Below are 21,859 nucleotides of genomic sequence, written 5' to 3'. Positions count from 1 at the left end.
ATGCAAGTATGACAGTGTTCAGAGAGTTGAGTGTACATGTATAAATCTAAGCTTAGTTGTAAGCAACTTGGGCTTACAACTACATGTAATACATGTCAATACTTTCTAGGCCATAGCAGCCATACTTTTCAAGTACATGTATCAAAGCACACGATTATATGTATTTCAATATCACCGTTTCCATAATATAAATTAATTATAAAAATGCAATGAGCCAACCAGTATACAAAACCAGCATTTACAAAAATAACGCTTTCATAATACTCTGTATATGTAAATGAATACATCTCCCAAACTGATCATTAAGCCTTTCCCCAAAACTATGAGGGTCGAATCAGAGAAATACTGTAATTGTTTTTTTAACGAAATAGGTTCCAAATCAACATTTGGACAAGTACATGTACAGTGCACTGTTTTTGCAATGAATACTGAACACATTTTTTACAAAGGAAATCAACTCTCCTAGGCCTTTCGTTTCATGATGTGTTCAATTCCATGTGGGGCAAAATTTTATCCCACAAGTTGGTCTCAAAGTGTCTCCTCAATACAGAGCCAGCCAGGGCAAAGTCATCTGATCATCTATGAAGTTTGGCTTTTTTGCACTCTAAATAGCGCTTCCTTGCCTCTGCCACAGAGTCCTCGCTATTTCTTATGCTGATCTGAACCCGCGTCTCTCCTGACTTCTCAGCTGTGTGAGAAAAAAAAGAGTACAGGAGTTTAGTGTTTCAAATTGAAAAGCACATTCTATCATTAATCTATAAACTTTATAATTTTGTAGAAAGGATCTCACATTTGGGCTGTTCAATAGCAGTTCTGTCAGAGAACTCCGCTTCGACAATGTCAGTTTCATCAGAAATCTTGGGTGCAAGACATCCACTCAAGGCGTACACATCAAGTTGGTGTAACCGTGGCAACAGCTCCTTAATCCACTCATACTTTGCCTGATCATTCAATGAAACAGACAAGCACTTAAGAAAGATTCTGCTTGTTGATTTGTCTTGTTGATGTTGGTCACTGCAGTCAGCAAGCAGTTTGCAGCAGGTTTCCATTTCACATTTGAGAAAAAAGTTCAAAATTCACAAGAGCCACAAAATGGATCTTTTTTAATATAAGTTTAGTTTGTTCATTTTCCCCCAGTTTTGCGAGTCACCACGCCCGTGTTCCCTGGGAGTCATCACACAGAGACTGATCTTGAGACTTGAGTTAACACAGGAGCCACAGGCTGGTTTGACAAGGGGAGGGAGGTAGTGGGAATACATTGTACACCTTTGTCAGGCAATGACTACTCACTTACATACATTAGAACACTGTTACAAGGTCCTTTTTCCTAAGAGTCTCCAATCCTCCGATTTCCATATAACTCTACATATACCCTCGGGGGTTAGGGTTAAGACTAAGACTTATCAGAACCCGAACACAAAGAAAAACAAAGACTTGGAACCTACGATACTCCTTGTTATAAATATGTGTTCGACTATGCTTCCTTACAAAAAAAGGTTTTGGTAGTATGCATATGGACAAAAACTGGATTTGACAGAGAACAATAAAACCTAACTATCCAAAGGTCCTACTAAACCTAATTGCCTGGTCATTTACTCAAACAGCCACACACTCAAAGGGAATCACGTAATAATGCAAGGAAATAAATGTGCAGAAGCATTTGGTTAGTCCAAGAAGGGGGTTTGCCCCAAATATTGTAAAGGATGTTGTACATACCGAGCAGACAGTTCTCATGTAGACTTTGGACGTCCAGACAACCTCATGGTGTATGATCCAGTCTAGGTCCTCTCGGCCAAATAACTAGGAAATCAGACGAACGCCATGACAGTGGGAAACTTGAGTCATTAACTTTGTCTAAAACAAGTTTTGAAATTAGCTTATGGTTTTGCTGGGTGTGTATCACCAATGGCAGTATTTGAAAACACTGACATGATGGGTTTTCTCAATAAATGCACAGTTCCTGGCGGTCTATTATTAAACTGGCAACTGTGACAGAAAATGAACATTCAACAAGAAAATATATAGAAACTTTTGTTCACAAAGTTAATCTGTATTGGTTGCATTGAATTAGGTATATTACTTGTGATGACGGATGGATAAAAAGTGTTGTGCCGTGTCCTTCCATGGTTCAGAAGCCTTGTCCTGATGGTGCCTTCCTGGCAACATTACAGAAGAACCCTGCACATAGGGACCGACTCAACAAATCACCGTGGGTGGAGCTCGATGACACCTTCTCTTCGGGGAAAGCAGACGACTACAACTGACAAAAAAGGAAAAAAATCTTGTGTTAATGCAGGGTCAATACAAAAGCAGCCTTTGTTTGATTCAGATGGATAAGATTGGAAATTATCTAGCTCTGCGGAGGGGCGAGAGGGGAAAATATACAGATAACAGATACAGCCTGTCCTAGAGTATATCAAAAGAAAAACATCACGAAGCTATACAGAGACAAGCAGCACGTTTTCGCAAAAGGCAATTACAAAAATACACCAGGAACAGCCACTAAAACGCTCAAGATTATTGGCTGGGAGTCCTTGGAAACGAGAGGGAAAATAAGAAACTCAGCCTGATTTACAAGATGGAAAATAACATGGCAGAAATACCACTCAAGGAAAAACACCATAAACAGTTTCGTCAAATCTGATCCTCTACTCAAGCCTTTGGAAGTAGTTTTCCCCCCATCATCTGTTAAGGATTGGAAGGCGTTACCTGCAAACATCATTATTTGCACTTCACGAGAGATATTCAAAGATGGGTTAACAATGACATGTTTGGACAATCCACACAATGCGCAGGCTGGTGGGATGTGTCCTAATGGATATTTATTTGCCGACTCAACTGTACAGATACACCCTTTAAACCTCAAACCAACAAACCAGAACGGGAATGAAGTTTTTTATTCAGTCTGCCAAGAATATTGACACTCAAGGTGGTATTAATGAAAAGCAAGAAAGTATGGTACATTTGAACTCTGATAAGAAGAGCATTGTTTGTATAAAGTCTTGTTTATAACAGGGACAAGTTTAAGGTCCCCAATCTTTGTTTTGCCTTATTGATAACAAAGGTACACAGACATGTACTTGTTGTAACAAGAAAAACTGTTTAAGTCCCAAGGACCTTGTTAAAGAGGATTTTCAGTCACATTACTTTTGACAGTCAGTGTTCAGTTGACACGGATGTGCGTGGAAATACTCGCCTTCAAACTCTCTCAACATTCTGAAACTGCCGATGCAAATACACAGATTAAAAAAACCACAACAACACATAGGGTACACTTCCTGTAATGCCTTCGCCCGTTATGTTATGTCACGTAAGAAATTTCCATAGTCGTGTTCCGATGTACGTGTTTAAGTGTCAGGTATAAGTGTTCAAGTATTCACAGTGTTTAATCAGTATTTGGGACATAACCATATTGTTACTAGACGTTTCATCAGCCACTCACAGCTTCAAGTCTACTGAAATTTACTCGGGTACTTGGAAAAAGGCTCTATTTACAAGGGGCTTCACTAAAAACTTCACAGTGACAATCTTGCATCATTATTTGGTAGCATTGTACCTTCAGTTGCCCGTTCAAGATGTTTTCCAGCTGTTTGTGGATGCTGGATGCTGTCTTGACTGCTCTCAAGTGTATGTAGTTCCTTCGGCACCATGACGAGGGAGACTCACTGGGAAAGAATCAAATCACATAAACGTCTCAATGTGATGATCTGTGAGGTTAGGGCAGGTTTTCCCTCAATAGAAACATTGACACTGATATTGTCCTGTTCAAGCAATATGAAAGAATAAAGAGGGAAAATGGTTAAAAACTGAAAAAAAGGAACTCAAATTCAGTTGCTGCACTTCTCACAGTTTTAGGAAAGAAAACAAGAAAAAAGTACAACAGGAAATGATTTTCATATCAATCCTACTTTTGCTCTAAACTGTGTTTAACACAAAGCATTGCCGATTAACAAGCCAACCTCAAGCTTGGGGGCTGATTGCTTGAAACACCCACTTCAGTTAATGACAAGGCACTTGCAAAGACTTAATGGCAGCATGCAACCCACACCAACCTGTCAGCATAACGTCTGTACACGGCAAGGAGTGTGGCAAAGTCATTGTTGCTTCCAGCCATCTTGGCAAGTGTTGCGTGAGCCTTGGCTGCTTCTTTCTGTTTCTCTGTATCTCCTGTCAAAAAAGGTTGAATACAATTATATTCTGTTTTCCCACGAGCCACTCCCACAAACTAACACCGTTACTCCATGTGGCGATTTGGGTCTCCAGGTCAGTTTCCGGGTTATGCCTGAACCTGTACCACTGTTTCATGGCAGCTGACACATCCCTCAGGTCCCCTCTCTTACTACATTTCATTATGCTGCTGTGGAAGTACAGTAAGACCAGTCACACCCCAAACAGCTGTGACCTATCAGCACATGTCTGTAAATAATGAGCTCCAGTTGGGTTTGTAGCTCTATGCTGAGAGTGACCACATGGGCCCTTAGGGGTTACTGATCTTTCAACACTCCTTACTCTGCAGTGGTTGGGGTCTAACCAATGGGAGTCTACAGGCTTGTGGTGTATGCCTGGGGTGAGGACTACATGGAATCTTTGCCAAATTGGCCCGTTGGAAAAAAGTTATAACCATATTTGGTGATATGGGGAGACTTTCATCACCTTGCAGTCGCCACTTAATCATAACTCCATGATTCCCAGGCTTGTGGAAACGCACACACTCTTTGTTGATTAGCAACTGTACGGGCAACCAAGGTTGGTGGAAAGTTCACTCTAGATTGGCAACTGGTTTGCTTGAAACTGTACTCATAACCCATTTGTAATAAAGAGGGCGGTATTTTCATTTTAGTATTTAGCAGTTTTTATTGTGTTGTGTTTTGAAAGCTGAGTGAGATTTTTGTAAGACTTAGTGAATTATTCTTTTGCTAACTATGAGTAGGTAAAAACTACTAACTAGCAAGGGAGAAGTTTATTCCCAGCTGATTTGCCAGGATAAAGCAGGCTTTGAGATGGAGGCGCACAGCAACAACTCTTACTTGGTGTATATTCTGTAGCACTTCCCCGGCGCTGTTCTACCAGCTCTCCCCGATCTTTATACAGCTTCGGATCTGGATACAAACACAGCACAGAGCATTTTGTTTGACGTCACTATAAACTAGATTTTTTTTCTAATCGAGCCTTTCTCACGAAGCAGCGACTTTTCTCCCCCCACTCAGTAACAATAGTATCAAGATCACCTTGAGATAGGGACTATCTGCAGTGCATCCAGTCCTGTCTGAGGGTTGAAAGATAACTGCTTAACAAAGCCACTGTCCACAACATATCTGTCAAAATTCAAACAGACATAAAATAGTAATTTGTAACACAATTATAAACAAGAAAAAAACCCAAGGCTTCATTCCACAACCGGCCAATCAACATTCAACAGACTTGGACTGATTTCCAAATTTTGTCTGTCTGAGTGTTGCAGTTGAGATCACCACAAGAACAGACAAAAGACCAGTCACAAGACCAGTCACGAGTAACAAATGTGAACAATGACAAAGGAATGCCTTAGTTGCAGTTCATTTGAATAGCTTATGACTTGAATTCAAACTGGCATATGAAGCAAGATATGAAACGGAGAGGACCCGCCCCCCACCACTTTGTGTCGGTCATTGTTTCACTGGATTCTAAGGAATTCTTTTCAGACTCTTAGGGGGGATGCGTTAGGTAACAATATTCTAGAGTGTGTATAGTGATTGAACATGTTGGGGGTGCCCCTTGATCTCATTTCTTATACAGACTGGAGGTCTTGTGTCGATCTTGTGCTGGTCTTGTGTGGTCTTTTGAAAGTCTTAAGTGGTCTTGACTACAATGCCGGTCTGTCTCCCTCTTCATCTTTGGTTTTACAAAGTAAAGTTTGCACAGTCAAGGCCCTTATGCCCAATGCAGCTACATTTTCTGAAACAGACACATCAAACTACATGTATCTGATGTGAGGCTTAAGTTTTGTGCTTTTCCAACAGTAAACATTTGAAACTGATTGCAAGGCTCGAAAGGAATCTAAAAAAAATGAGACAAAGTGGAGCTTGGAAAAAGCAGCAAAGTAGCAGCGAGACATCATGTTCAGTATTAGACTCCAGTCGTTCAATAAAATGAATGAAGTTTTTCTTACTTTATGCCGTCTATTGTCAATGACGTCCCTGCAATGTTGGTAGCAACCACGCACTTCCTAACACCATCTCTGCTGGGTGAAATATCCGTCTTTGAGCATCTAGAAAGGTGAAATAAGACAATACTCCACCAAGTGACTAGGTGACTAGCGTAAGGCGTTTTCAATTTGACATTGAAGTGGAGTGGTCTGTGCGAACCGGATGTTTCCATGTTCTCATGCAGTTTCAGAGAGAGCATTATAACAACATGGCAAGGGATAAAACTATTCTGTGGATGGCCATCAAAAACAGCATATTTATAAGTCTGTGGAAAAATATACGAGTTGGCAGTTTCAGCAGAAACGTTCAATGAATTGAAAATGAAATAGCGTTTTTCCCTTTAGCCTTGGCTTAGGGAGGGGTGGACTTGACTGGGGCTGGAGGTGTTCAAATAAAGAGGCCTGGGAAGCAGAGAAGTTGGTTACAATGGTTACAGGTCCTAGAATAAAACCATTCCCATCAAATTTTCCTAGAGCAAATTTTCAAACACTTGGTACAACCCAATATAATTTCTTGTTTATTTACTAATTTTGCACAAGGCCAGCAATTGAAACCATCACAAATATGTGTCAACACTCACCAGTTGCCATGGATCCATAGCCTGGCAAGACCATGAGGGCTTCTACTGTCGGGTCTCTGATATCGTGCCGGTAATCAATCCTCTCTGACTTCTTAAAGATAATGTCACAGGCTTTTTCAATCTCTGGCTGACCAGTCAGAAATACCAGGATATCTCCTTGCTTTTGCTCCAAGTGAATATCAAGAACGGTGTCCACAACCTAAACAGATTAACAAAGTTTGCCTAATCAAATATCAGGACACTGCCAACACCAACAGTTTCGAGTGATCACTTTTGAATATTCAAGTTATAAAAACAACAAAGAGATCAAGTTTAAGATGGGAACTGAGATTTCTTCACTGAATGTCAAACTGGGAAGTATGCAACCATGGTCAGTTCGAGTAATCATTTTTTAAATGCAGAGAAGAGATTGAAATTACCAGAAAATAAAATAAATTTTGATATCTTTGTCAATCTAAAGTTTCTGTTGAATACATTCCAAATCTCCAAACTTTGGAATTACCGACTGAAGCACAAGGCTTGTAATCATTGATTCCTTATTATTATTTATGCAAAACACGGATGTTTATATGAATATGAATATTACATTTTGCTCCAACCAGGAGTTATTGCAAGTCACCAGAGACGAAGTATCACTGAATGGGAAAGTACCATCATCTTTTCACACTTCATTGACCTACTCCTTGCCCCTTTAGAGGCTATTGTGGGTCGATGGTCACACAAAGTGCCTGAGAATACCGTTTTGTTTAGCAAGCAAGGTATCTTCAGGTTACTTCCCTCTCTGTTAACTGTTCGCCGAGTACGACCACAGACTTGAACCATCGATCTCGGCTGCAAACACGAACACATTCGCACCCCAAGATCTTTAGAATTCCACCCTATTTCTGCATTCGGAAAATATAATCGCCCACACTAACCGACCACATTTTGGGAACACATAACTAAACCAGCAATCGGGTAACCTACAATAAACAAACTCCTCACACCGGATATAAATATGAAACTAACAAACCACTGGGAAACGCCAACATTTCAGCGAAAAACTACCATAATCCGCAAATCGGCTACGATTTGAGCATGATTTTCACCAAAAAACCAACAAACCAAACTAAAACAACAGTTTCCCTTATCCACAACTTCCGGTCACATCTTACCCAAACCCAACCCTCAAAAAAGCAATTTGTTACCCAAAAAGAAACACACACACCAGCCGAAAACACTGGGATTCCACTTACTTAGCACATCAGCGCACCTTTTGGACAATGCACTGACCAATCACAACGCACAGTTCTTTTGTTACACTTCAGCCCATCCTCTGCCACATTACACAACCAACAATCTATAAACACCTATCTGGCCACTTCACAACCATTCAGACAACATGTCTAAGCTGAACAAATCTTCGGGCAAGAACAAGATCAAGGCCAACTGCCGAGTTCCACCTTCAGCTCCGACTTGGACATCCCCTGGGGACAACAACAGGCCCCAGATACGTCCAGTGAGGACGATTCACTTCTCCTATCACTGGACATACAGTCCCCTGATCCACCGTCAACCAGCAAAGAACAAGTCTCACAACAATCACACCACTTAACTGACACACAATTTAAACGGGTGAAGGCCATTGAAGCAAAAAAACCACCAAGCTACATTGACGTCAGGGTGCGCCCACCTCGGCCTCACCACACATTGAAGTTCCAGGATTCCTTATTCAAACGCTGGGAGAAGCTACAGAACTGCACGGCGCTACTCTTCACCAAGATCACTGCTGAAGAATACCAACAGCAGCTGGTCAAGATGGAGGAACAACTCACCGTTGCCAGACGAGAGGCCCTCCAAACCATCGGTGAAGAACTCCACGGCCAAGATCACACCACAGCCTGTAACCTGTTTGAGTACTTCACTCGGCCAAAACCCAACCAACAGGAGTGAAGAGGAAACACCAAAAATAAGAAAAATCTCTTCTAGCCAACCGGTCTTTTTCAAGACCACCACTTCTATAAAAGAGAATTTTTTCAGCCAATGCTGTCATATATAACCACCATCTGAATAAAGGAATTATAATCTGAACCCACAAGTATTCCCTTTACTTTCACTTCACACATAGTGAACTGAGGAATACAACCATATACTTCAAATGAGATTCCTTGAGTTAACCAAGTCAATCAAAGCAATGGCCAAAAGAAAACTAAACAGAGAAAAGAAGAGAACACTCAGTCAAATCAAAAAGAACTGTTTCTCCACTACTTACCGAGCCAAAGCCAAAATCACCAAATCCAACCGCATAAATCGATTAGCGGAACAATTTGAAACGTTCAGAACCAACCTATCCAAAGCAACATTAACACACACGGAAAAGATCGCTTTAGGAAAAGGTCTCAACTTCGTTCCCACCCCCGCTAAACCAAACTGCACCACGCTTATAAAAGACATAAATGCCTTCAACTGAAAACTCAGAATTGCACAACAAACGATCCATCAACCATCCTTTCAAACTTCAATCAACTTGGCATCCAAAATCCACACCTAGTGCAACACTAGAACAATACTTGGAAGCCACCAAATTCAAACTTGCCCACATCAGACTACGATATCGACAAAACAACATTTCCAAATCTGAACTCGCCGCTCTAAGAAGGCTTAAAAACAACCCGGACATCGTAATTAAACCCTATGACTAGGGCAGAGGTAAATGCATTATGGATATCCAGGATTACCTTGAAGTGGGTTATCACCATCTTGAGTGCCACCATTACACTGAATTGGACCAAGACATAAACCCGCAAACCACAACCCTGGTTCACAACAAGCTCATTGAAATGAGAAACAACAACCAAATCGACAATGCCACTCTGAGATATTTAGATCCACTTCCACAGAAATGCCAATGTCCAATCATGTATTTTCTCCCTAAAATACATAAAACCCCGCCACTGGGAGAACCCTTTGTTGGACGCCCAATCATAAGCAGATGCGCAAGCCCAACATCAAAAATCTCAGAATACATACATGTAGACTACTTTCTCCTTCCCATAGTAACCGTGCAACCAACATATGTCCGCGACACAGCCGATTTATTGCGCAAATTGGAAGGAACATCCTTTCCACAAAACGTCCTAATAACCAGCATTGATGTTGTTTCAATGTACACAAATGTCCGTCAAGCAGAAGCAATCCAATGCGTATGTGATGCTCTGGACAAATCCAACTATAATTACACTATCACAAACCCAACTCAACATATGTCCAATTACTTCTGGAACTCATCCTGGGCCTTAAGTGTTTCCGCTTCGGAAACAAATTCTTTCTCCAGAAAATTGGATGTGCCATGGGCTCTACAGCCAGCCCAGAAATTTGTGATATTACCCTTCATAAATTTGAGAACGAAATACTCCTCGAAGCACGCAACATCCTCACATGGAAGCGATATAGAGACGACATACTAGTCATCTACAACGGAAATGTAAACCAATTTCAAAAATTCGTTGCTCACGTGAACGAACTTCACCCAACTCTGAAGTTCACATACGAGGCCTCCGAAACAACAATAAACTACCTTGACCTCACTACTTTCTAAGGAAAATGCTTCCGTAAAACGGGTATTCTAGACACAAAGGTCTACACAAAATCCACGGAAACATTCCAGAATCTCCATAAAACTTCCCCCCACCCACCCCACACATTCCGGGCATTCACATATGGCGAAACCCTCCGTTACACCAGGAACACTACCAACGAGGAGGATTTCAAACTCAAGGTCAAATCTTTTTCGGACAAACTACTCAACAGAGGATACACCCCGACAGAAATCGAAGCAACATCCAAAGTCTCACATGCCGAACGACCAAGGCTAATAAACAATACAAAGGATGTAACAAAGCACAAGAACCAAAACAAACAAGTCTTCGTTACCACCTACAACCCAGCCATTAACCACCGTGATCTTCACCGAGCTATAAACAAACACTGGCACCTCATTCAAAGCAATGGACTACTCTCGGAAATCTTTCCGGAACCCCCATTCATTGCTTTCAAAAAAGCTCAAAACATCAGAGAAAAACTAGTGAGAGCTAAACTACCGTCTAATATAACGTAGCCCAATCCAATCCCAACTGACTCGGGCTTTTACCAACAACCAGAAGAAGACGAAACACTAAATATACTGCTCTCCCTATTTGCCGAACAAACCAAAATGCAATAAAATGGCTGCTCTAATTCTCTACTACTACACAAGTAGTTACCCATTCTTGGCCTATCAACCATAAATTACATGCGAGTTTGTACGATTCCGCTCCCGGAATCACCCACATTGCAACTGATGAGTCCCATACGAAAGGACGAAAGCATGCTCTTGCTATCAAGAGGACTTAAAAAACAGTCCTCTACTCGCACCACCAGTCAATTGACAAAAAAACCCAATGATTGGTCTCGTTCTTACAGTATGTCCGTCCATAATCCATAATATTGGACATAAAAAGGCACGAGTTTACATACTCCAACCAGGAGTTATTACAAGTGACAAGAGACAAAGTGTCACTGAATGGGAAAGTACCATCATCTTTTCACGAAACTGAAATAGCTTATGTACTTCGTTTAATGATAGAATTTGACTTGTACTGTATACGTATTAACCCATTTATTTCATTTGTGGGTACCAGTTCCCGATCTTATACAAACATTTGCTTGTACGCTGGAACTCTCATATAATTTCCATTATTCTGATATATGTTCACATGCATCTTCTGAATGATATGAAAATAAACTATACCATACAATTTGCCTTTACTGTATCATCTTAATTCCAACAAATATCAAGTATGATAATGGTTACCTTGGTTACGTAATTGACTGTTAAGTCCCTCTGCATGTTGCTCTCCTCAATCAGATTGCAGTAGATATTCTTGACCGCATGCAATCTACCAGGGATTTCAAAGACCGGGCAACCCCCGAGGAAGTCTGAGAATTTGCCCTGGTCAAGGGTCGCTGACATGACAATGACCTTTAAGGAGCCTCGCCTTCTTTGGGTGGACGGGGATTGAGAATTTAGGAAGAGTTGCTTGACCAAGCCAAATAGGATGTCCTGTGGACAGACCATGATAAAAATCTTTTCATTGTTAATTAATTTGGGATTTTTGCCCTTGCCCAACGTGTATTAAAACATTGTATACTCAGTGTTTGCCCCCGAAGGCTTGTGAAAAAAACCACAAGCGTACTCGAATGGGACTTGAACCCATGACTTCCTGCTAACTAATGCAGATGTCTTAGTTAACATCCTCCCGGCGCAATCCATCCTTGGAAATACTTTCATTGTTCTTTTTTGTTTGAATGTTTGTAGGTTTCTAACTCTTTATCTTTTGAATACACAAAATAGAATCAGCAACCTTCTTTGATATGATCTTCATGAGTTTAGACAGATTATAAAACTTGAATGATACAAAAGCAAGGTGTAGAAAAACTTGGTTTCATACCGTGTCCAAGCTGCGTTCACGAGCCTCGTCCAGAACGATGACACTGTATCGACTTAGCTCCTTGTCTTCAAGAAATTCCCTGAGCAGGCAGCCATCGGTCATGTACTTGATAGCCGTGTCTGGAAATTAATATGATCACCGTAAAAAATCCGTCAGATCAAACTGATATCACAATATGTCTACTCGGCAAATACACAAGTGTTAACTGTTCCAATAGAAATATGACAAACGTGTCCAAGGTGACAAGATTCTGTATGATCATGCTTGATTAAAGTTGACTTTAAAATGAAGAAAGCAGTGCAGCAACAACACTTGCTTCCAGTGGTAAGGGGATTTAAAAACCTTCCAACTGTCAGACATGAGTCATGGTGGTATTGGGAGTAGGTTTTTTTCTTCTATTTCCTGTTCAATCAGAAATCACTGACACCTGAAAAAAAAAAATTCCACCGAAATAGCAGTAACACTAACAAATTTTTCACACATTTTGACTTAACAGGCCAGAGACATAATGTAGACTGTACATTTTAAGACGGAAAGGTTTCAAGCAAAACAATACAACTTAATATAAATTTGTGCGAGAGTAAAGATTGCGCTTAACAACCATGTACATGTATGTGCATAGCATGTATTGTGTTTGGGGGACTTAATTGTGACAAATCATTATCCTCTTCCTAACTTAGGAAAAAAAGAGGGATGCATTATTGGCATATGCTTTGAATGGTACCGATGCAATGCCAGCTGTATAAAAATGGGTGAGGCTGGTTCACAGCGAAAGACACTTTGCTAAAAAAAAGCTGAACAGGGGATCAAGTTACATCTAATCATGGCTAATGCTGATTTAATATTTGTATTCAGAAATAAGGCAATTAGCTAGCCCATGTAGCCAAATGACATACTGTACACAGGTACAGGGTCATGCAGTTTAGCATCAAATGTATCTATTCATGTTACTGCTCATTTACACTGTCTTCAACTCTTTACTTCTGTTTTGAATGTTCAGTGACTGTCGCATTTTTTCTTGTCTGTTTTCAGTGTTTTTGTCCTTAGTCCAATTGTCTGTCTACAGGCTGTTCTCTACAAGCCTTTGCTTATATCAACAGATACTTCTGCCACACTTTTTGATAAGTTTTAACAAATGTTTTACCCTCAGCAAAATCAGGTATAATAATAAGTGATATATCTGATCACCTACCTGTATTTACACTAACGCAATGTGGTATATCCAACGCTTTTTCTCATGTTCAACATACTTGTACTGCAACTCGGAATGTTACTCCTGATAATCTCCATAGGTTCCACAATGAGCTTTTTCTTTAAACCACTTGATGAGCTGGAGGTTCTTAACATAATAAGAAAACTAAACGACAAAAAAGTGTTGGGCATGACCTAGTTAGTGCATCGTTAATCAAATATTCCTCCTCAGCAATTGGTAAACCCTTGGCCAGTATCATTAATCTTTCTTTCACAACTTCATGTAGTATCGTTCCTAAACAATTAAAGATTGCAAAATTAATTCCTGTATATAAAAATAGTGATCCTAATAGCATCAACAATACCGACTCATTTCAATATTATCCTATTTTTCTAAAATATTCAAAAAATGCGTATATATTCGTATTCTTAAGTTTTTAAATAAATTTAGTCTGGTAACTGACTGTCCATTTGGTTTCCGTACCAATCATACTACTACTCATGCAATCTTTGACTTTCTGGACAAGGTTTCTTGTGCTATTGATGATTCCAAACACACTCTGGGGATATTTCTTGATACAATTGATCATGACATTCTATTGTATAAATTGAATTATTATGGCGTGCGAGGAGTAGTGGTTTAGAAGTTATCTCTTGGACCGAAGACAGTATTTTTAACTATTGGACAGTCAAATTCAGATACATGTATACAAAGATTAAGCTGTGGAGTTCCACAAGGCTCAATCCTTGGTCCCTTGCTGTTTTTAATTTATATTAATGATTTTGTTAAATCGTCAGATGTCTTTTCATTTATTTTATTTGCGGATGACTCAAACCTGTTTCTCTCACAAAATGACTTAAATACACTTATTGAAAATGTTAATTTAGAGCTGAAATCTATTGCTAATTGGTTTAAGGCTAACAAATTATCACTAAATATCACTAAGACTTATTATATGCTGTTTAACAACTCTGCCCATGAATTTGCTGGGGATATTATAATTAATGATACTTCAATTTTAGAAAGCTGTCTTAAATTTCTTGGAGTTTATATAGATGCTGGTTTAACTTGGAAGGATCATATTAATTACTTGTGTAACATAATACCCACAAACATTGGGGTCATTTGTATACATTGATTTTATCATACCTGAATTATAGTACACTTATCTGGGGACAATCCTCATCAAATAGTCTTAACAGACTATTACTTCTACAGAAAAGGGCTCTTCGCATAATTTGCTCATGCAGACCCTCTATTTGCTCAGTGTAGGACTCTTAACATTAAGGATATATATTACCACTAACTTTGGTCTCTCATGTACCAGTTTACTACAAATACCTTACCTTCTCTTGTTCAGGCAATGTTCATTCGTAATCTTGACCTACACACTTATTTCACTCATCTAGCCTTTCATTTTCACCCCCTACAAACCTGTACTATCCTTGCCCAAAGAACTGTTAAATATGAGGGACCTAAGTTATGGAATTCATTATCAGATTCACTTAGAAATTTAAATACTCTGTCAGCTTTTAAAAAGAATATACAAGATCTCTTCGTTAAATATATATTCGTAATTCGCACATACACACATTTCTGCGTTTTTGCAATTAATACTGATATCTTAATTTAACATACCATACTGGTTTCAGGCTACACAAACTTGCAACTACATGTTTACTTGTTTTGTCTGTCTTTGTGTGGTTTTGTGTGTGTGTGTTTGTAATTTAATAAGTAATGTTACAAACGGGGCCCAAATCTACAAGCATTGCTTTTATTGGGTACCCCTCTACAGCATCCTTTCTAAAGTGTATTGTAGTATCATTCAATCATATTTATGTATTTATTAAAAGTTTTATTATTGTGTGTGATTATTATGCTGTAATGAAATAAATCTTGAAATGCTTCAACATTTTCACTGCTAAAATTGACTTTTTAGGATGTATGTTATCACCTTGAGATGGCTAATCATGCTAATGTTATAAACTACCGCAAGGGAAAAGGAGTGATATCCGTGTATGGAACTCTTGCCTTACTTATGCTATCACTCCCTCGCTGGAACTGTACTGCCAGCCTACAGGCTTACCTTGCCGGCGGCACAGGCCTTACCATGCTTACTGATACTGATAGGTTAGGCCTAGTAGTAGTAGGCCTAATACTGCTAGTACTAGTACCGTACTACTAGGAAAAAACATCAAAAATGAGAACAAGAACAACAAACCTGCTTCATAAAGGAACTGCGGAAGTTGTGTTGACTTTTCACTCCCGGTTTCGCCAACAATAACAAGGGACTGTGAATCCTTAACAGCCTGAAGAATGTCTTTTTTGTGTTTTTGAATTGGAAGCGAAACAGAACCGGAACTGTCAGTCATGGAGGCTGCCATCTTGAATGATCGGTTACGTAGCGAAGGTAGAGGCGCCAGACTATTATTACACATAAAGCTATCAATTTAACAGTTGAATCCTGGACTTCTTTCCACCACAACTCATGTACATACAGTATCCAACGGTAAACATCTTTTCATTATGTTGTGCAATAAGTTTGTCGATGTTTGGTGCAATTTTGTCTTCCGAAGCTAGAGGCTGTATAAACATGATAAAAGAAGATCAGAAATCATGTTGTCACTCATCAGAACACAAAACACGGGTTGCTTGCCCAAGTCGTCAGGTTTTCTGTGCAGGAGTGTGATCAGATTCAGTGGTACGGTGACGTGAACAGGAAAGGGTGGGTTCAGAGCAATGGGTACCGACCACTGTCGGCTGAGCATGGCATTATTACTCTTAGGAGTGATGAGGGGGCAGGGCGCGTTTAACTTTGTATAATTTCAGGTAGTTTCACCCTCTTGTCAAGTCTTTTAGATCAAAGGACATGAAAGAATAAATGAAACGCATGAAATCAAGTTTTTAAATGTACATGTGGTGTCTTTTGACACTTGATTTCGCTTTGAACTCATTCTACATGTAAGTTAAAGTACATGCTCTGTCTGTGATACTTCGATGGGATTCTTTTGACACTCTCTTAACATCATCTTTGACATCACTTCTTAAAATTTGGACATGGGCAGCGATAGCAGCAAACATGATAATAATGGTTTTTTTTTTGAGAGTGGGAATTTTGGTCCAGTCAGTTTAATGCACTGAGTCTGAGCATTGCACATGTATGTACATGCATTGAACTATATTCACGAGCTAAGATTTCTAAAGCTAGCTTTCCAACAGATGCAGTACATGTATGTGAGCTATTTTACAGAGAAATGAAATGCTGAATTAATTGAAAACTTTGGTTTGAATTTTCAGCTATTAATTCCTGAACATCTGTGTGATGACATGTTAATAAATACTAATTTTCTTTTATTATGAAAATACAATATGCAGCTTCTGACTAGTGCTGGCAAGTAATGACATTAAAATTGTCAAGAAACAAGGCAAGGCAGCTCACAGATGGTACATGTGGAACACTCTTGGATGACATTCCAGCATACACCCATGATTTCTAGTATTTATTAACAAATTCAAGTATTAATACAGTGTCATTTTTACAGCATATGTCTTCATTCCTTGCAATTAATCCCAGATCATGGCTCTGGACCCTTATTCTCATTTCTCAGAGGATCTGTCTAGTGAACTGGAGGCCCTCCGTGCAATATTTGTGGGTGAGGGAGAATTTAAAGTTGAGGAGTTACCAAAAGATGGAGACTATTGCTGTGTGGTGCAAGTGCAACCAGAAGGTCTGGCTCAACTACAGCACTGCCCAGAAATCAATTCTGGACACTGTGGAGATGTTCAAAAAAGAGAACCAGAACACTGAGGAGAAGGAGGCATGTGATGCAGTGGAGAATGAGGAGCGAATGGAAGTAACAGAAGAATCACAGCAAGAACATGCTACACTACAAACAGAGAGGAGGCAGCGACCTTCACGCAGCCCCAATTACTTCTTTGCTATCCGCATCACCGATCCCGTCATCCGTAGGTGTGTCTAACGCATCCAGAATGCAGTCTGTGATGAGGAGCCACGTCTGGAGAACTGGCGCACTGACACTGCCCGTCTCCACCTCACACTGTGCACAACGGGCCTGGACGGCCAGGAGGATATGTCCAAGGCCATCCAAGTCCTCAAGGTGCTCCAGGGAGACATCTCCAGCCTCCTCTCCCTTGTCACCATGCTCAGGTTTCAAGGGTTGGACCAATTTCACGGCCGCATCCTGTACTCTGCTCCAGAGGAGTCCCCGGCTCTGGCTAAACTCTCCCAGATGCTACAGGTGGGGTTGGCTGAGGCAGGAATCAATTTAGCGGGCAATCGTCCCAAATTCAGCCCCCATATAACTCTCCTAAAGGTGGATTGGAGGGCAACTAATGCGTTTGACAACACACCCATACGCCTTGATCATTACCAACAATTCTCACAAGCATTTATTGGTGTACAACCCATAGATACCATCCACCTGTGCTCCATGATGGACCCTCCCCGGCCAGATGGGTTTTACTATTGCCTTGGTAGTATGGACATTCAGTCTGAACACTCAATCTAGCCTTGAAATGAAAGACCCGCTTTACTCACAACAATATTAAACTATATATTTTAAGTTTACCCTTGTCCTGTACTTTAATGAACAGGAATATTTAATTTCAAAGATGAGATTGCACCGGGGAGATGTAAATGAATTTTGGATTTTTTCCCTGCCCAAGGAGTATTTTTAGATGTAACTACCTCTGATAGGTCTCTTGCATAAATCATTCAAAAGCTATTCTAGCACACCAACAGTTTGATTTGTCAGCCTTAAGCTACTATAGTTGGATTTAGGGACCCGGAAAGGGTCACACAACATATAGTTGTCCTTCGAAACGTGCCATGGAGATTCTTGAGTCAAACCTTTGCAAATACAAACTTAAAGCAGTGTACTCAACAGCAAGGACACATTTACCAACTTGTCAGGAGTTGGCAAGCCGTTGTTTGTCTAGTTGTTTCCATTTATAAGTATGGTCTACTGAAGATGGTGTGACTACACCTACATGTAGACACGTTTTTTGAGAGGGAGGCATAATGACTCAGATCAACATTTCTCAATGATATATTTTACGGCAACAACAAGTCATCTAGCTGAGTGTGCATTGATTGTTAAATGCCACCAGATCTGCAAATATGCCCTGATGTATTCAGATTAAACCTCCATTTAAGTAATAATAAATCTGCATTTGTGTAGAGCTCAGCCTTTAGATCTCCCCACAGAATTCATTGCATATGTAGTGCCCTACATACATAAATGAGTAAAAATAGAATATCATCTTTGTCTTCTTGTTTTGTTATTGATACCTATAGTTTCTTTTGGCTGTTGTCAATGATTTCACTTCTAGCAAGATCATTACAGATAACTAATACACTGTGTGTTAATCTAGAACATGCAAGATTATCCTTGGCTTGGAATATGATTCCTGTGATAATGCCCTCCAAACACTTGGGTAAGACATGTTACAGATATAAAGGCAAAAGCTGTGCGAGTCACTTGCAAAGTCTATACCTACTTCTGAAGTGAATAAATGTCTCATCTCTGCTGTCTTGACTACATATCAACTACTAAAGCAGTACAATTTTCTGTACCGTCCTGTGGAACAGAACTTTTTAAGAAAAGTGTGACGTCCTATCTTATCCAGTTGCTGGACGACAAGTCATTGGCAATGTTTTGCCTGTTTTTTTAACTCGATTCCATACTTTTGTTATGGTTTGTTTTTTTATTGCATCCTCTTTGTATTTTATTTCTTACTTAATCTTTCGTTTCAAATGTATGCATGTAAAGATCTCTGCAATTCAGCCTTTGGCTGCTATTGAGATTTTAATAATAAATCATGAATGAATAACTTATGGACTTGTCCCAAGTTCAACAGACAAACACAAGTATATTTAGAAATACAGTCCATCATAAAAAGTGACTGATTGATTAATACTCCTTTTGAATTTTTTTTTCTGGCAAGTGATCGTTTTGAAGATAGCAGTGAAAGAAGGCCATTTCTAATGACACCTCTAAAGATGCATTTTTAAAAAATTCTTATTGGCAGTTTGCCTTAGGTACCTGTCTTCACAATTTGAGCATAATGCACATATGATAGAGTACCTTTAATGAATTGTCATCGATGTCTGGGTATAAAAGTGCAAGTGCACCGTGCGGGGCAAGTTCCTGGTAGACCTGTTGCCAGCGAGTGGTGCCACGCCCGCATGGGCCGTAGTTGAATAGCCAGTGGCAGTACTTGTGAGTAAAGCAACTTACCAAGAAAATAAGTTGATGTAATTACTTCGGATATGTTTATGAGAAGGGACTCCATCCACAGGTTGTTAAACTTGTTGTCATACCCCACTCTGATAAGTTTTAACGCCTCCCAGGCGCGGACATTAAAGGCTTTCAAAAGAGCAGAAGTACGAGCTGTGACAGACTATGGAATGGATCTAATATGGAAGAATAATCAATAAGCTATTAAACTTATAAGGAGGGAGATTAATTGAAAATGTTTCTACAAAACCTAAACAATGTAAAAAAACAATGAGTAAAACGAAGGAAAAGCAATCAAATTGTTCTCAGAGATTTGATATATTTGGCATAATATTAATACACATATTTTCACTGGTATTTTTAATGCATAAATATAGGTGAAATACTGTAGTGAAAGTACGATGAAGTTTAGTTTAAAAGATTAGTCAATTTAGGGGAGTCCCCCAGTGAGTCATGTGGACAGCGCGTGCAGCGTTGTGATTGGCTGCATGCTGTCCACATCCTCGCTAACTTCTGAGAAGTGCACAGCGTGTAGAATGACTAGACCAAATCATTTTAACGGTGCTGCTTTAGCTTGGATTTGAATACATCCTGTGAAGAACTATTTACAACAGGTAGATTGTTCCAGTCTTTTATAGGGGAAACAAAAAATGAGTCCTGGAATGCTTTAGACTTATGACGAATTTGTAGAAATTTTTGATCATTCCCCCTAGTTCTCCTGGTGTTAGGCTGGATAAACTAGGTTAACATCAACCAATCCGTATTTCATCTAGTCGAGCACACAAAGTCTCTGGTTTCTCCTTCTTGACCGGAAAGTTTCCCAACCCAGCTTATTTAGGGTACTGGTTACGGAGCTCTCGACCCTACTGTTGTTGTTGGTACAAAATCTGGCAGCCTGCTGTTGGATTCTTTCCAATGATGGTATACTGGTTTTAGCTCTACTAAAACCAGAATCCCACGCAGCCGTTGCATACTCAAGCACATGTCTCTATGGAGTTCCATATCTGCCGTCGCCTGTCGTCTGCCTTTTGCTTTTTGTTGTGTCCCAATTCTGCCATTTACCAGTTCCAAACATGCTATTTTCTGTCACCCGCCGTGCGTTGCCTGTCGTGCATTAGCCCCACTAGTGTGGCAAGGACTCTCACTCCCGATCCAATCCTTATGGGGCTAGTCGTGCATCGCAAACAGGACCTGCAAAAGCCGGGGTTTAACAAACGACAATGTGATGATTCCATTCACTTCTAAGGATCTTTTCCCAATAAGGCAAGTACAAATCCCACCTGCAATACTAGTCCCATAATTAATGCCAATAATGCTAGACTACCCCTGCCCCTTGACAAGAAAATGTCACCTGTCTGAGAATTCAACCAAGTGTTTTTTGGGGGAAAAGCATTTTCAGCATAGCAAAAATGTTCAGGCCAACTTATCCACAGTCTAATTCTAATTTGCATACTTTACAAATGTGCCAACTTGTTTTCATCAAATCCTAGAAAGAAATCTGCCAAGCGATACAGATGTTCCATTTTGTCCTCTCAATTTCACTTTGAAATACAGAAATACTAGACAGTGCTGTGGATAACAAACTGTTTATTAAATGTATTGTTAGGGGGCAATTACCACTTGGTTTAAGTTTCAGAAAGTGTGACGTGTTGGTTTTTGTGGGTGTGGTTGCCACGGTGGACAGACTGATGAGAACAGGTTGTCCAGCATATCAGCAGTATTTATGGGGCTAACAAGTAACGTTACTGTTTAAAAGACTTCTGTGAGTCTACCTGCAACTCAAGTCATGTCTAATTTGGGGTATACAGCAGATTTCATCATAGGTATACCCGCCCTCAAAAAAATATTGAGTCAGTTCGTCTCTTATGAAAACTATTAAGGAATCAAACATTGTAATTAATTTGTTATCTACATTCCGTTCTGTGGGATATCGTGCATGGACAGACAGAAATATTACATAGGCTATAGACCTAAAGTCAGGCCATTAATGAGTAAAGCTAAGTCTAGAGTAACTAAGTTATCGAGAAAAACAATCTACCCTAACAAAAGTTTATTTTGTTAATTCATTTATGTAACAAAAAATGGTATTTCATATACACGTCACTTGATCGATGTCAGGATATTATTTCTTCTTGCGTTTGGATAGCCGCTCATTCTTGCGTAAGGTTAAATAA

General features: G+C 39.8%; 1 protein-coding gene and 1 pseudogene across 2 annotated transcripts; one reads left to right on the top strand and one right to left on the bottom strand.

Moving 5' to 3' along the window:
* Positions 1–2,921: 2,921 nt before the first annotated feature.
* Positions 2,922–15,915, bottom strand: LOC147795557 (putative ATP-dependent RNA helicase DHX40; annotated as a pseudogene). The gene is made up of 9 exons (XR_015423740.1): positions 15,647–15,915; positions 12,234–12,352; positions 11,597–11,845; positions 6,766–6,964; positions 6,149–6,247; positions 5,229–5,315; positions 5,028–5,099; positions 4,053–4,167; positions 2,922–3,665 (listed from the first exon to the last, which is right to left on the bottom strand). The product of XR_015423740.1 is annotated as a putative ATP-dependent RNA helicase DHX40 (transcript).
* Positions 15,916–17,204: 1,289 nt separating this feature from the next.
* On the top strand, positions 17,205–17,954 carry LOC147795556 (uncharacterized). The gene is made up of 2 exons (XM_087131639.1): positions 17,205–17,279; positions 17,415–17,954. Exons 1-2 carry the CDS (start codon positions 17,205–17,207, stop codon positions 17,952–17,954), a joined length of 615 nt encoding a protein of 204 aa, XP_086987765.1.
* The last annotated feature ends 3,905 nt before the right edge of the window (positions 17,955–21,859 follow it).

The sequence above is a fragment of the Acanthaster planci genome, unplaced genomic scaffold (genome assembly GCF_054643075.1).
Source record: "Acanthaster planci isolate LZ-2023a unplaced genomic scaffold, COTS_SCS Contig4, whole genome shotgun sequence".
Classification (NCBI taxonomy): domain Eukaryota; kingdom Metazoa; phylum Echinodermata; class Asteroidea; order Valvatida; family Acanthasteridae; genus Acanthaster; species Acanthaster planci.
This window is presented reverse-complemented; position numbering and strand designations above follow the sequence as displayed.